The sequence below is a fragment of the Ruditapes philippinarum genome, unplaced genomic scaffold (genome assembly GCF_026571515.1).
Source record: "Ruditapes philippinarum isolate M1 unplaced genomic scaffold, ASM2657151v2 ctg2405_1_1_1_1, whole genome shotgun sequence".
Classification (NCBI taxonomy): Eukaryota; Metazoa; Mollusca; class Bivalvia; order Venerida; family Veneridae; genus Ruditapes; species Ruditapes philippinarum.
In genome coordinates this window covers 47,862-64,510 of record NW_026851783.1, presented here as the reverse complement: position 1 = coordinate 64,510, position 16,649 = coordinate 47,862, and the positions used below count along the sequence as shown (strand labels likewise).

The 16,649-nt window shown below is 33.2% G+C and overlaps 1 protein-coding gene across 3 annotated transcripts; it reads left to right on the top strand.

Moving 5' to 3' along the window:
* Positions 1–165: 165 nt before the first annotated feature.
* Positions 166–4,197, top strand: LOC132739411 (uncharacterized). 3 transcript variants are annotated; one of them, XM_060727133.1, is made up of 4 exons: positions 166–1,069; positions 1,756–1,971; positions 2,472–2,690; positions 3,234–4,195. In XM_060727133.1, the coding sequence occupies exons 2-4, from the start codon at positions 1,758–1,760 to the stop codon at positions 3,329–3,331; spliced, it is 531 nt and encodes a 176-aa protein (XP_060583116.1). In that variant the 5' UTR covers positions 166–1,069; positions 1,756–1,757; the 3' UTR covers positions 3,332–4,195. The 3 variants fall into 3 exon arrangements, with proteins under 3 accessions (XP_060583116.1, XP_060583097.1, XP_060583106.1); XM_060727114.1 differs by lacking the exon at positions 166–1,069 and adding an exon at positions 1,424–1,557 and having other exon boundaries at positions 3,234–4,197; XM_060727123.1 differs by lacking the exon at positions 166–1,069 and adding an exon at positions 1,424–1,557 and having other exon boundaries at positions 3,145–4,194.
* The last annotated feature ends 12,452 nt before the right edge of the window (positions 4,198–16,649 follow it).

Here is a 16,649-nt window from a genome sequence, read left to right as displayed (position 1 = left end):
CATTCATATTGAAAAAAAAATAAAACAAATAAAACAAATAACATTTTTTTTTAAAAATTCAAGTTATATCAATTCCAAATATTCAGTTGTTCAGATTACAGCAATGTACTTTAAATTAATTGAAAAAGAAGCAAAACAGGAAAAATAAAAGAAAAGAAAAATATACAGAAAAGGATAAAAAGACAACAACAAAAATAGAGAAAAAATCGAGTTGAAGGGTTTATATCAAAGATCAAAGTTCCTACCTACGAGAGTTGACATTTAAAATTGCATGAAATATAAATTTAAGTCGTATAGATATAAAACTAAGTAGTATAAATATGCTAAAATATCAGATATAGGACTTGTTGAACTATTTAGATATATGAATGCGATTTAGAAATAGACTAACATGACCACATGAACCAAAGTACCTGTGGTAACAATTGCTTAAATAAAAAAGAAACTGCTGCTCCGACAATTATAACTTGACGCGCAGATTTAATTGCTTTATAAAAAGCATTTAAATTTCAAACCTCATGGAAACGAATATTGTCCCCTCTTAAAAAAAACAACACTCATATGAGTTTTACAATATTTAAATATATGTTTTAGGGCATATCAACTGCTTAATTCTTACCAAAAGAAAGAATCGCTAAAAGTGAAAATATTTGTCAAAAGCGTAGCAAAATGCAAATAGTATTTTGACATCCATCATAACCATTTTATCTGTACTAGTTGCTTAAAAGTACAGGAAGTAAAACATGGTTCAGGTAAATGGCTTTTTAGCTTTTATGAAAATATAACAGGACAGCAAAAATAAAAAAGGTTTTATAAAATAAATATGCAATCGTTTTCAGGCATTATTGGGCTTTAAATCAATACCCAATGCGTATTGGTTTCACAATATCTGATCAACAAGGAAGTATATTAAGCTTCACTTATTTCATGAAATGACATTGAAACGTATCGTTGCTATTTTGGATACAATTACGAAACGATTTTGTTTCAGTAAAGTATTTGTACATGTATCAAGCATATTCAACTTATTTGTATAGGAGGAATATACATGTGTTTCAAAATTAATTTGGTAAGTGTTAATCTTTTCTCCCTTTTTGTATTTTGATGCCATCGTTTAAATTAACCTCATGTAAGTGTCTAAAATTTATCTCGATCAACGGAGAATGTACAGTGTTTATACATGTTATATACGGTTTGTAATGCCGTCCGATCCGACTCTAAACTGTTTGCTGCTTGACTCGCGTATTTTGATCAGTAATAAATAAATGTTTTAAATTTAAGACAATCCGTTATATAAATTTAGAAATTGTTAGTTTTATATACATATATTATTGGAGATTATTTCTATTTTAACAATCATATCTGTAGAGTTAGGATCAATAAAACTGATGGCTTAAATATATACATTATTACAAACTGGTAGATAAGATGTGCAGTGCGGCATAACGTGACTTAATAACATGAAGAGCACGGTCCTATGAATGTAAAACACATCTAAAAAGACACTACCCGACCGAAAAAGACACATGCTGCACCCTCATGAAAAGCCTTCTACGAGTATGTATCATTTACATACGAGTATGAAAAATAGTAAAAATAAATATGAGCATCAGTTTAGACCAGAACACAAAATCATACTTATTTATTTGTGCCTGCAAATATCGCCTTGAATAAATTACTATTCGAACGAAAATACTACTCTAGTTATCTACAACGTTTAAATATGTACAAAATGTTTAATATCTATGTTTACAGACATGTTTGAAGATCAACCAGCTATCACAATGAGTTCTAAATTCTGTAAACTAGTTTGCATAGGTTGCCTTTATGCCAGTCCGTTCATTTTTCAAACTGTTGGTTTGTTTACACCAAAGTGGATTTCAACCGAAACATGTGACGCTGTTGGTCTATTGTACAGTTGCTTCGGTGGACCTGAAAACAATACTTGCAGACCTTCGCATAGAGAGGATGGTATGTACCAGCACCATGCACAAGGCGCTATATGAATCTCTTTGTCCCATATCCCCATATCGTCCGTCCTGTCTCGGTCAGAAAAAATGCATTGATATGGTTATATTAGATAAGAACTTGCATCACTTACAAAGTTATGGCTATGTTTGATAAGAAAATGCCTAACTATGGATATGGTTATATTAGATATAAAAATGCATGACTATAGCTATGGTAATATTAGATAAGAATAAAAATGCATGGTTATGATTATGGTTATATTAGATATGAACTATTCATGGGTATGGTTATTGATATATTACATGTACATTCGAAAATACATGGCTATGGTCATGGTCAGTCCATCATTTAGTATTAAAGTATCAAGAGCTTAAAATACTTTTTTTAATGAAATTATGCTGAACTTATTAGCATTCAGTAATAAACCATAAAATGCGCATTTTGTTGTCATAAAACAATTGAAAACTCAATACTAATCGACAACATATGTTTTCTTTTAGAACTGGACACGTCAGCACGAGGTTTACAAATTTCTTCGTTTGCATTGATGGTGATTGGATTATTGGTGTTTTTCATTGGAATATCTTGTGCACGTGGTTTATTTAACAAATGCGACCCGGAAACAAATAGTGAGGTGACTAGAAAACTGCAGGTTTTTTGCGACACAATAATTGGTTGTCTAGTTATATTCTTTGGAGGCTTGCTGCTGTCGATTTCGGGTATATTTTAAAATAAATAATATTTTGTGTAACATATTCTCTTATTCAGTATTTTAATTTACACGTTTTTAGATTTCTTTCTGTTACACAATCAATAAATCTCAGTATTACAATTTAAAGTGCTCTAATTCGGAGTATCTTTTGCGATTGCAATTAAGGTTATGACATCGATCTACAGTAGTGCGGTTTGATATATTACTGCAAAATTATTTATGGATTTTCAGAGTCAATTCCAAGGTCATAACCGAGTTTGGGTAGTGGCCCTGTAAGAATGAATATGTTAGTAATCTTTTTGGTAACTTTTGTTTAGCTGGCTAATGTTTGAGCTTGAAAATACCACCATGTTACAAAAACCATCTTGCTATTTATGTTCGTCTGAGGTTTTACTATCACTAAGTATTATGTAGTGCATGTCTGGTCATTCAATTAGGATTATAAATAATATATATTTCAGGTATATTAAATATAAGTGGGTGTATTGTCGTTGCAACGAAGTTCTCAGGTGCACAATTAGGCTACTCCTTCTACCTTGTGTGATTGCAGGGTGTATTTTCCTTATAATAGGCTTAATTTCTTGCTTAAAATTCTGTTGCGACCGAGATGGATATGAGACTTTATCCGAAGCGACTCAGCGTCTATAGAAAACGACAGCTCATCAAGAGATAATACATCATTTGTATTATAACTTCATCTGCGACACAAAATATCCCGAGAAGACACTTTCAGAATGATAATTTTCAGTGGTAGCGTTGGAAGAGGCATTGCCAATTTGCCGGAATTCATCTCTGTTGTGTTTATTTGGACTAACAATTTCCATTGTAAATGAAAGGTTCCAAACATCTTAAATTATCTTTGCAATACAATGATTTGTACTGTATAAATATTCAAAAATCATTAGCGACTAGTTAAAAGTATCAAATTCTGAAAGGAGTTCGCACATGTAGATTGGAGGGCATACTTGTATTAATTATATGATTTAAACAAATTCTTCGCTATGGTCGGATGCAAAACCGTCGTTTATCAGATGTTGGTAAACCTTTACTATCCGAAGGTAGCCTTTGACACAAGCAAAACGTCTGTACATCCGTGAATGACGACCAGGCTTTAAATCGTTGACTGACTATGTAATGTTCATCTCGATATAGATATTGGACAGTTCTAAAAATCGGAGACCGAAAATGTCCATGCAAGAAATTCAGCAGGTTATAGGTTGTGTCTCTGATTCTAAGCAAGTGGTACGCTAGTATTTAGTGTTACTTTTAGTGAAATGTAAATTCTAAATCAATTGTAAAGGGTGTTATCCCCAAAAAGCATTTAAAACATCTATAATAGATCAAAAGTCGCAAACATGGTTTGATGGAAACAGAAGGATATCAGCAAGAGTAAGGACAACACAAATCACGCTTCTTTTTTCAATCGGCTCTAGTAATGTTCAGTCTTAAATTCTTAAAGTATTGGAATCAATGATTGCAAAGGATTTAAATGAAACAATAAAAAGACAAGCATAACATTTTTAAAACTTTATTGCATTTTAATTTAAAGATATGAACAAATTAAAATTTTGAGAATAAGAAAAAGAATAAGAACATATTTTTTGTACAAACCTCTTTTCAATAGATGATTAAACTATTCGAGATAGAAAGTGTCATCTTTTCTAATGACACATCTTTTCCATTTGCTACACATATAAGAAAATAATCTACACTTTATAATTACATATACTTCAAAGTACTTTTGTTTCTATATAAAAGCACTAACTTTTTTTAACACTATTTTTTCACACTGTACATAAGTGTAACAATTATATATATTTTTGTATTAACTTAGCATTCTAATTTGAAATAGAAATACTTAAAACATAAAAATTGATGTTTATATAATTGGAGCTTTTTACAAATATAAGAGATTAGTGCTGTAATTAATCGCCTGTGTTTGGGGATAGTTTAAAAAGAAACTCCATAGAAAGTCAATGAAATAAGAAATTAATAGCAATTCATAGGTGACATGTTTCAGGTAAACAGCGCCACCACAGTGGCGCCTAATAGGGTAACGAATAGGAGAACGAAACGTGGCTGACATAAAACCAGTACCTTTCTTATATAAATAACAAGTTGTTGCTTTTGTTATGCTTTGTTTAATTGTTGTTGTTTTTTGCAGTCATTTTAAATGGTTTTTTAGATGCATTATTAGATAAATAAGTTACTGAAACATACCAATAACATGATTGTATAGACATACAAATGTAATCAAGTGTAAATATTTCCTATATAGCAAAGAATGTACGTGTATGAAATATAATAAATCTCAAAGTATAATACCATTTTATTGGATATTTTATTTTCATATTGTTTGCAAAGTAAATAAAAACGCACTAAAATATTAAAGAAAAAACACCAGATCAGTTCCATTCATTTAACTCAAAAATATGTTTTAAATATATTATATACAATATATTTGTTTTAAGTTTGATACTGAATTCATTAAAGCAGGACAAGGCCATAATGGGCGCTTTTACGATTTGTGTATGTTTCTGCTGCTTTTTCCTGTTCATGCCGTTTGTTTTTTTAGATAAACGCCAATGTATGCATCAAACGCTAAGTGTGTCAGGATTACAAATGGAGATGAATGCAATCTACTTATAGAATATTTGATCCAGCCAATCGTCAGAGCATATACTACATGTTTCACCTTCAAGGTCAAATATGAAAGTAACTTTATAGGTGTGCGTTCACTTTGCTCTGATGTGTTGGTCTTTAAAAGTCGAGCTAGACGATGTCTCTTCTTATCTAACATGGCAGTCTTTCGACGATTATTATTATAATTATTAATTATTCGGTTATGAAACATTTTTATTACTTTTTTGGCAATTTGTTAACTTTGTTTTTGCTGTTAAATTTGATGAGGATAAATGTCTTACAGTTACTCATGAACAACTTTTGCGCATATTTTCATAATCAAAGGGAGATAACATCGTAAATTCCATTAAAAAAAATAAAACGTTGTCTCTCGTCATTCGAAATCAATAATTACGTGCAGCGTTGTACATATAATATCTATACATGTTTGTTTATTTCGGTTTTCAGGCCGATTTTAACACATTTTTAGTGATATCTCGGCGGTTTGTCCACTTAATCGATATATAAGATAACTAATTTCTGCGCAAAATAGAGGTGAGAGACAAATTACCATATGACTCAATGACCAAGAACATTTGTCACGGAGAAATTTCGCCTGGTCACAGAATCGAACCAACGACATCTGGATTACAAATCCGATGCTCTCCCTAATGAGATAAGCGCGAATGAAGTGTTTGCAAAACCTTTTTTTAGAGTTGTCTATTCTATGCTTTTCTAGAACGTATATGTTCGACGAAAATAAAAAGGCCATTTGTAAGTCCATACTGATTATATCGAACGGGCTGAATACAATTATATTATGTGAACCTCCCCTGTATCACATGCCCAAAACACTAAAAATTACTAATTTTTCATTGACGTACTTCTGCAACAGAATAGAGAAAATAAGAATCCCTAAAGAAAGTTCAACACAACATAATTGAAAATGTTGCAGGCTCGGTTTGATTGAGCCTGTTCATGGACGGAACTGTCAAGTGCAAACGACCGTCCACGCCCCCTAGCACCGGCTTAAGCAGAATTCAAAATTTAAACATGAAATAGTGAAATTCTAAATTTAGAAACATTTGCAGATGTGTTCACCTACACTAACATTACGTCCGTCTTTTATTGCTTTGTTAATTTTGCGAATATGGCGCCACGTCAAACTTATATCACCTTTGCTGGTCCGTTTTCACAGAGTCGGAAAAGTGACAAGAGATAGTCATAAAATGTGATCCCTGGTAAAAGCCGCAACCTTCAGAAGCAATTGGAATAGTAAAATTTCTGCTAAAACCCGACAATATAGATAGATTTAACCGATTAGTATGAGAGGAATCGTACCATTGTAACAAAATTATTTGGTAAGTATTATTCTACTCATTTTTTGTATTACTTATATCATCGTTTAAATTAAAAACGTGTTCGTGTTAAGAATAGATCTGGAACACCTTGAGCACACGCGAAGACAGCACAATGCCTATTTTACTTGCATTCGAAACCCGTCCGATCCTTGCTGCTTTCCTCACATATTTTGATCATCATGAATGAATAAAATGTTTCCAAAATCAAGATAATCTTTATGGTAGAGTTTACATCAACGAAACGAGTGAGTTAGGATTTAATTTTAAATGAAAACAGGATTTAATTTTAAATGAAAACATACAAATGCATTTAAGAAGTTTAAAGAACATTGTGACTTTATGTTTGGAGGGCCAGTAGAAAAGAAAACAGAGGAAGCTAAGTGCAACTTTTTAATGCTATGGGTTGGTGAGAAGGGTGGCCAAATTTTTCAACCTGGACAATTACTGCTGATCAAAGAAAACTCCTTCAAACATACTATGAAGATTTTGAAACATATTGTGCGCCCATAGTGAAGCACATATACTCTAGGTGTAAGTTTAAATCCTGGAGAGACCTTTGAAGAGTTCGTCACAGAGTTAAAATTATTAATAAAGGACTGTGGCTATGCAAGGACTGTGGCTATGCAGATGAGATACAAAGCGAAATGATACGTGATCACATTGTATTTGGTGTACGTTCCCACCAGATAAGAGAGAAACTCATCAATGAAGGATCAAACTTGGCACTTGAAAAATGTATTGACTTGTCTCGCACTTATGCATTAAGTCAGTCACAGCTAAGGCATTTAAGCGGCCAAGCCCAATCATCAATGCAGTCAAGAAATCCTCAGCAGCAACAGCAGCAGCAACACCATTTAAGAAGTTTCGGACGCAAAGCAGGAAGACAGATGGCAGCAAACACAGCTCTAGAACCAATGAACGAGTTTTTACTGTAAATAAAAATAACTGTAATAACTGTGGGACTTACCATTTAAAACGTACATGTCCAGCCAATGGTCAAAAGTGTTTATACTGTACAAAGATTTATCATTTCGCAAAAGTGTGTAGGAAAAGAAAACAGGATTTAGGAAGCAAAAATGTAAATGAGGTAACAAATTGTAACACAAATGACTTGATTATTCCCTACCCCCTCATGATAATGACATGTATGTTTATACAGTTGAGCAAGACAGCACAACAAATCAGGCATTTGCCAAGGTCAAAGTCTGCTCAACATTACTTAATATTAAATTTGGTCAATGTTCTTCCAAGGTCAATAATCAGATTATTAGGCAAATAAGGTCCCGTACTTCCAACACAAAAGCAATTAACCGTATACAATGGTCAGCCTCTCAAAGTCAATGGTTGTATCAATCTTCCTTGTACATATAAAGGTCAAATCTCTACAGAAGAGTTTTACATAGTACATACACATTCAAGCCCCATTCTAGGTCTTCAAACATGCCTTAAATTAAACTTAATCACGTTAGTACTGTCTAATGCCGCCACCGTGCCTATTACAAAGGAGCAACTGTTCAATACATACTTGGATGTTTTTAACGGAATAGGAAAACTGCCAGGGGAATTTGAAATACTTTTGCGTAACAATGTCACACCAGTAGTTCACCCTCTGCGCAGAGTTCCTATTGCCATTCGTGACAAACTTAAAATAGAGCTTGACAGAATGGAAAGCTTAGGTATTATTAAGAAAGTAACAGAACCTACAGACTGGGTTAATAGTCTAGTTGTAGTAGAAAAACCTAATGGCTCTTTACGGTTATACTTAGATCCGAAAGACCCCATTATCCTAATAGGACTATCGACGACATATTGCCCGACTTATCAAATGTTACTGTGTTTTCAAAATTAGATGCATGTCGTGGTAATTGGTCTATCCAACTAACAGAAAAGTCTTCTTATTTTGTTGTTTTGCAAGATACAGATTACTAAGACCTCCATATGATCTTAAGAATGCAAATGATGCATTGTGTACAAAAATGGAAAATATTCTGGAAAATTTGCCAGGATTAAAAACAATAATTGATTTGACACTGAATGTATCCCCAAGAATAAATTAAACATTGAATTTATATTGTCGATGACATTGTTGTTTACGGCAAATATAGAGCAGAACATGACGAAAATCTGGACAGACTCTTGAGAAGATGTTAATTAATAGTCATCAAGCTCAATCCCGACAAAACGGAAATAGGGAAAACAATGTTACCTTTCTTTGACCACTTAATTACTGATCAAGGCTTAAAAATAGATCATGCAAAGGTCAAGGCCATAGCAGAGATGATATTTCCTACTTTTAAACAAGAATTGCAAACAGTTCTAGTCATGGTCACATACTTACAGAGATTTGCACCCAATCTCTCAGAAATTACTGCACCCACGAGACAGCTTCTATCTAAAGATGTAGATTTTAGCTGGGATGCACCCCCAAACAAGGCCCTACAGGTTAAAAGCAATATTACACAAAGCCCTGGTCCAATACTTTCTTACTTTGACCCAAATAAGAAAATTACTCTTCAAGTCGACTCATTAAAAATATGGTTTATCTGTAGTACTCATGAAAGAGGGTAAACCAGTTGGTTTCGCATCAAACACACGTACACCAACTGAGGTCAATTATGCCCAAATCACCAAGAAATTGTACGCTATCCTTTTCGGATGTAAAAAGTTTCACCAGTACATTTACGGTAAACGTATTACATGTCAAAGTAACGCCTCCGTGGTCGAGGGGTTAGAGTCGATGTTTTCTAATCCAGTTACACCTCCGGCATGGGTTCAATCCCCGGGACATGCTTTGGTAGTTTAGCACGGAGGAAGGTAGTCTAGTACTGGTGTAACTCTCCAGGAACGATGGTAAGGAAACTACCCGCCTATATGACTGAAATACTGTTGGGAAAAGACGTAAAATGAAACAAACAAACAAACAAACATGTCAAAGTGATCATAAACCTCTCCAAGCTATATTGAAAAAGGCTTGAACTCAGCATCTCCACGAATGCAGCGCATATTACTACATTCGCAGCCGTATGGTATTGATGTAGTTTTCATCCCGGGAAAGATATACCCCTAGTAGATACCTTGTCTCGGAAATTCTTACCAGACACATGCATAGAACGCATGTACACACAATTATGTCGAACTTACCAGTTAGTGACCAAAAAATGGAACAAATAAGGTTAACAACCAAATCTGACCAGAAATAAAAATTATTTCATCAGTTATTTATGAAAGATGGCCTAATAATAGATCAGATTGCCCTCAAAGTATCATGGAATTCTGGAATTTCAGAGATGATGGTGTCATCTCAAAAAATACTAAAATTCTAGTTCCAATAGAGCTCAGATCACGCATGCTTGACATTAACCATGATGCACACTTAGGTGTAGAAAATGCTTAAATAGAGCTCGAAACGTGTTCTTATGGCTAAACATGGCCACATACATAAAAGCTCTGGAATGCCCTATATGTATAGAGCATATGTGTTCAAACCGAAAAGAACCCTTGAGACCAAATAAAATACCTAATAGGCCATGGCAAAATTTGTGCTACAGAACTCTTTCATTGGAATAATTCAGATATGTGTTAATAGTTGATGCCTAAGCAACTACATACTTTGAGGTTAGTCAAATCTCAAGTACAAAATCTAGTACAGTCATTAACAAATTGAAAAGCTTCTTTAGCAGACATGGAATACCTGAAGTATTATACTCAGATAATGGCCCATGTTACAGTGCAAAAAGTTTCTCACATTTTGAAAACAGTATGAGTTTTCTCATGTTGCATCATTCCCAGGTCATTCATCAGGCAATGGTTTGGCAGAAATTACTGTCAAAACTGTCAAAATTTGTTTACAATGTCAAAACCAGCAGGAAAAGATCCTTATCTTTCGAGCTGGGAAATTTGCAATGCCCCTTTCACTTTTGGAAAAAAACTCCCCGCCCCCAGCTGCTTAGAGCGACATTTTTAAGGGAACATTAGCCATAAACGTCAGAACAACTTGATCTCAAAGTTCCTGACACACAGGTTATCAGAGACAGCAATGTTTTATGCTAAACAAGGTCAAAATATTATAATGACAGGTCAGCTTAAACCCTCAAACCTCTAGAAATTGGAGAAGGTGTTAGAATTAGGCTAGAAAAAAGTTGGTTACCTGCAGAAGTTATACATAAAGTTCATGACAGATCTTATGATGTTAGAACAAAAGATGCTGCAATATATAGACGAAATAGATACCGTCTACTAAAATCAAATGAACAACCAATTTCTGAAACTGAAAGCAGTTTAAATTTTACATTACACCAATCACCTTTAGAAATTAAATCCTACAACACAAAAGTTCATAACCCTGGTAAAAATGACCCTGCCAATAAAATTTTGATACCGGGTCAAGACGCTAATTCTCAAAAATCCCCTGTTGTCTTACAGCCCCAGACACCAAAACAAACCTACCCTGTCAAACATCAATCACCCCTGACTGAGAATGCAGACAATGAGTATAAAACAAGATTAGGTCGTTGTGTTAAAAAAAAAACTCATAAACTTACCTTGTAGAAGATATTTACTTATACATGCTATTTTTATAATGTTATAATGCCTCTGTTATAATATATATCTTTATGTATAGTTGCAAATATTTCTACAGTACTTCAGAACAAAGAAACACGTGTAGACTACAAATAGTATCATTCGTGAGGTCGGTGTGAATTTAGTGACTATTAGTGTTATGATACACCATGGAACTAGCGTGAAATCATCTATCAATTAAATGGACATAATACCTCACAGATAAGCCATAAATAATTTGCTGACATTTTTACAACATCTGTGGAGGAATAGAACTGAAAACAATAAAACAGGCATTAAGATAAATCAGATATAAGTGATATCAACATTATTTGCCTTTAGATTCTTTAGAAATTTCTTGTTTTTTTTTAAAGAAGGGAGATGTTTCATATTTAATTCTTCATTAAATATTTATTGTTTCAAATTTAATTCAATTTTAAACTTGATTAATAGGCTCCGCCTACTTAGTGTACTGACCAATTGACTATATATTGTTAGACAGTCTTAGAAATAAACTGATAGTATCAACAACTCGTATTCTCTGCATCCACACCAAATTAACAAACATAAAACACAAATGCGAGTTTTTGCCAAGTTAGTTAATAAAATTGTTTTGGTAAGCCAAGAACCAAAATGAAAAATACATTGCTAAACTACTTTTGTTCATCAAATTAATAAGTTTGTAAGTTGGTTCCTCGAGCCATTGCTAAATAGTTTGATGTCGCACTTAAATATCTTGAATATATTTGTAATTACATGTATATATTACAAAACGTTTTTCATAATAAAGGTTGAATAGTTACAAGTTTGAAACTTTTTAAAATCCTAATTGAGATAATTAAACAAACAGTCAATCTTGTTAAAGGACTAACGAATGAATTGATATTGAGATTGATTTATCCCGCATATTGTTATTAAAACTGAGGCCTTAAATAAGATTTAATTTGTTTCCCCTTCCCTATCTACCCAACAAATATGCCCCTACCAAAAAGATTTTTCAGGTTCAAAAGGGATGATCAGAATACAATAGGTACAATCTAATCTTATATTTTAGACAGCTAGCACAGTTTAAAAAGTGTTGCAAGATAGGCATTCATAAATAAAGCAAACTTGAAACCTTTGACATTGAAGATCAATGTCATTTCTGAGAGAAGGTCAAGTTCAGTGTGGTCAAAAGTGCTGTTGTGTCCAAGTATGTATGTTATCCATTTGGAAATTGCAAAAGATATGTTACCAACTTTAAAATTTTCGGAAGGCAACGGTAACAGCAATGACAACAGCAACGACAACATGGCTACAACAATAGCCTTTTTTTCTTCCGAAAACGTCTAGCTAAAATACGAACCTTATTATTTTATTTAAAAGAAAAATATTCTTATGTACGACAATGTCTTTGAACCATGCTTAATGAAGTTTAAACAATCATATCTCAGCAACCGTAGCGACTCATCCATTTCTTTCTTCTGCGCTTCTTTTGCACATTCCATACCTTATTACTGCCTGGTGTCAGTTCAAGAGGGTAATCATTTCAGGACCTATAACACAGTTCACAAAGTTGTATAATTTGACAAACTAAAAAAAAATCATGACCTTCTGGTCATATCAATGTTGTTTATTATATTAAGTTAAAGTCACACCGGCACTATATAAGTCACATGATTACTTCACAGCTTTGCTGGTGGAGAATGACTGCATGTGCCCATTCGTGTCCAAGGCACGAGTCTCTGGCCTATGAAGAAAAACAAATATGACCAGAATGATAAAAAAATGCCTGTATTTATCTTCAATGTGCTACAACCCCACAATAAAACATAATTGTGAGATGAGCCCCTTAAAAGTATACTAAGTTTAAGAGTATATTTTTAAATGGGCTCTTATTTCATAATTTTGTTTTGGTTTGTTTGATACATTAAGATGAACACATGGTTTTTTCATCAATCTTGTCATATTTTTTCTTCCTAGGTTCGATACTCGAGCCTGTGAATACAAAGCCTTTATAACTTTTCAGTGTTATCTTTTTGCAAATTGCATATTTGTAGCCGAGGTAATGATAAGAAATTGTGAATTTTAAAATATTTTCCAAGTTTAAGGGGGTAACTGTCAAGAAACATCTGACCATGACTAAATTACACTTAACTTGTATTTCTTTTTAAAATACCAGCACATGCAATGTCAATCTCGGACATAATTTCCTACAAAAGTTAGAGCAGAAACTGCAAATTTCTTATTTTTCCAAGTTCAAGAAGGATAACTCTGTCAAAATCCATCGGACCGAAACCAAATTCGAAATGGATTTGTATTTTCTGGTTAAATACATGCACATGCGATTTCAAGCTTCTACATAATTTTCTACAAAAGTAACTGAAACTGAAAATTTCATTTTTTTGATCGGGATACGATTAACAAACTGGATTTTTTTTTAAAGTTCAAGAGGAATTACTGTTAAAAATCATCGGACTATGACCAAATTCAAATTTGGCCTGTGTAATCCTTTGAAGTATTTGATTTGAATGTGCACAACTGATAATGAACGGAAACTGAAAATTTCTTCTTTTTTTCAAAGTTAGATGGATAACTCAGTCAAATATCATCGAACAACGATCAAATTCGAATTTTACCTGCGTATTCCTATAAATTACCGATATCATTAACGAGTTGAACATGGACACTTGTTGGGAAGATAGTGAACTGAAACTGAAATGTTCTTCTTTTTTCAAAGTTAAAAGGGCATAACTCTGACAAAATTCATGGAACCTTGACCAAATTCAAACTTACCTACGTAATATTTTGATGTATCTCTATGTCAAATTTGAGTTGAATGTGTACAACTGTTGGGAAATAATAAACAAAAGAGATTTTTTTCGAAGTTCAAGAGGGATAAATCTGTCAAAAATCATCGAACCATGACCAAATTCCAACTTGACTTGCGTATTCATATCTTAAATTTGTGTTGAAACTGTAAATCTGTTGAAGAGATAATAAACAAAAAATGAAAGTTCTTATTTTTGTAAAGTAAAAAGAGCATAAGGGCCAAAACTCACCAAATATAAACTTGACCTTGGCATTCCTTAGACGTATCAATATGTCAAATTTGAGTTGAATGTGTACAACTGTTGGGGAGATAATGAACTGAAAATGAAAATTTCTTCAAGGTGCATGGCTCTTGTCAAAAATCATTGAATCATGACCAAATTTGACGGGACCAGCATTTTCCTATGATATATCCATATGTCAAATTTAAGTTGAATTTTGTAATTGTTGCCAAGATAAGATAATGATTTGAAAAACAGGTGATGACGGTGTAATGGAACACGGTAACATAAAAGTATATGCCCTAAGCCATAAACTTAAATTGTCACTTTTATATCCATCACCAATGAAATGCGCACTAAACGTTGAATTGCATAGATTGCCCTTGCATAAATTGACCTAAAATACAAGTGAGAATGACCATTTGTGTTACAATCCCTCAATAAATAATGACTTAATGGTTCCTATAAACATCCTCATTATCTTTTACTTTAACTTTTACTCCTATGTGTGACCTTGACCTTAGCCGCTGGGACCTGAATTTTGCGCCTTGCACTCTACAAATTATGAACATCTGTACGAAGTTAAATTAAAATCCCTTTATGCAATTAAAAAATCATGTTGCGGACAAGGCTTTTTCAATGACCTCTATATGCGACCTTGACCTTTCATCTATAAACCTGGTTCATGGGCACGTCATCAATTCTCATAGAAAATTACAATCCCTCCAAGCATGAAGAAGATATGCTCTGGACAAAATCTGGATATTCATCATTTTCAGTGACCTTGCCCTTGCATATATTGACCTAACTTACAAGTGTCACATATGTTGTCATGAGAATGACCATTTGTGTTGTAATCCCTCAGTAAAGGATGAATAAATGACCCTATACACTTTGTCATATTTCTATTTGAACGTCGACCCCTATATGTGATCTTGACCTTATCCTCTGGGACCAACACTCCACTGCAAAATAGTGAACATTTGTGCAAAGTAATATTGAAATCCCTCTTTGCATGTAGCCTGAGTATGAACAAGCATTTCTCACATACCTCTATTTGTGACCTTGACCTTTTACCTTTGACCTAGAGACCTTGTTTATGTCCGCGACACGGAATCTCACACTTCTACTCAATGAGATCTATCTACCTACACAATTTCATGTTGATATCTATTATAATTCTAGAGTTATGACCCGGACAAAGTTGAAAATGTAAAAATGAACAAAGGGCTATAACTCTAAAATTACGCAAGACAGTTGTGGTTCTTTTGCACTGATCTTCTACCCAATGAGATCTATTTACCTAAAAAGTCTCACGTTGATATTTCTTATAGTTTTGGAATTATGACCCCGAAGAAGTTCAAAGTGTAAAAATGATCAAAGGGCAATAACTCAAAAATTAGGCAGAACAGAGTTATTGTTTTTTTGTTTTGCACTTCTACTAAATGAAATATATCTACCTACAAAATTTCATGTTGATGTCTCTAATAGTTTTAGAATAATGTCCCGGACAAAGTCAAAGTGTAAAAATGAACAAAGGACAATAACTCTAAAATAAGGCAAGATATGGTTATAGTTCTTTTGCATTGCACTTTCCTTAAGGAGATCTATCTACCTACAAAATTTCATGTTGATATCTCTTATAACTTTAGAGTTATGTCCCGAACAATGATCAAAGTGTAAAATGAACAAAATGCGAAAACTCAAAATCAGGCAAGACAGAGTTAAGGTTCTTTTGCACTGCACTTTTACTCAATGAGATCTATTTACTACAAGGTTTCATGTTGATATCTCTTATAGTTTTAGAGTTATGTCCTGGAAAGTTCTAATTGTAAAAATGAACAAAGGGCAATAACTCCAGAATTAGGCAAGTAAGAGTTATTGCTCTTTTTGCATTGCACTTTTACTGAATGAGATCTATCTACCTACACAATTTTATGTTGATATCTCTTATAGTTTTAGAGTTATGTCCCGGACAAATTTCAAAGTGAAAATGAACAAAGGGCAATAACTCCAAAATCATGAAGTACAGAGTACCGGTTTTTGTGCACTGCACTTCTTTCATGTCCATAGCTTTTATAGTTTATGAGAAATGGCCCGGACAAGAATGAAATATGAAAATTAACAAAAAAGGCAATAATTTTAAAAAATAAGAAGTGCAGAGTACCTGTTTTTGTGCACTGCACTTTTTCTCAAAAAGATCTTTCATCTTATGAAGTTTCAGTTCCATAGTTTTTATAGTCAAAGACGTTTTCCGGCGGGAGTTTTCATATAGACATATAGGCAAAATTAAAACGTTTTAATAGAATTTCTTTAAACTTGGCATGTTATTAGAATATGATAACAAAAACATTTTAAACAGAAAACAATTTGAGGTCACCGTTCTCATTT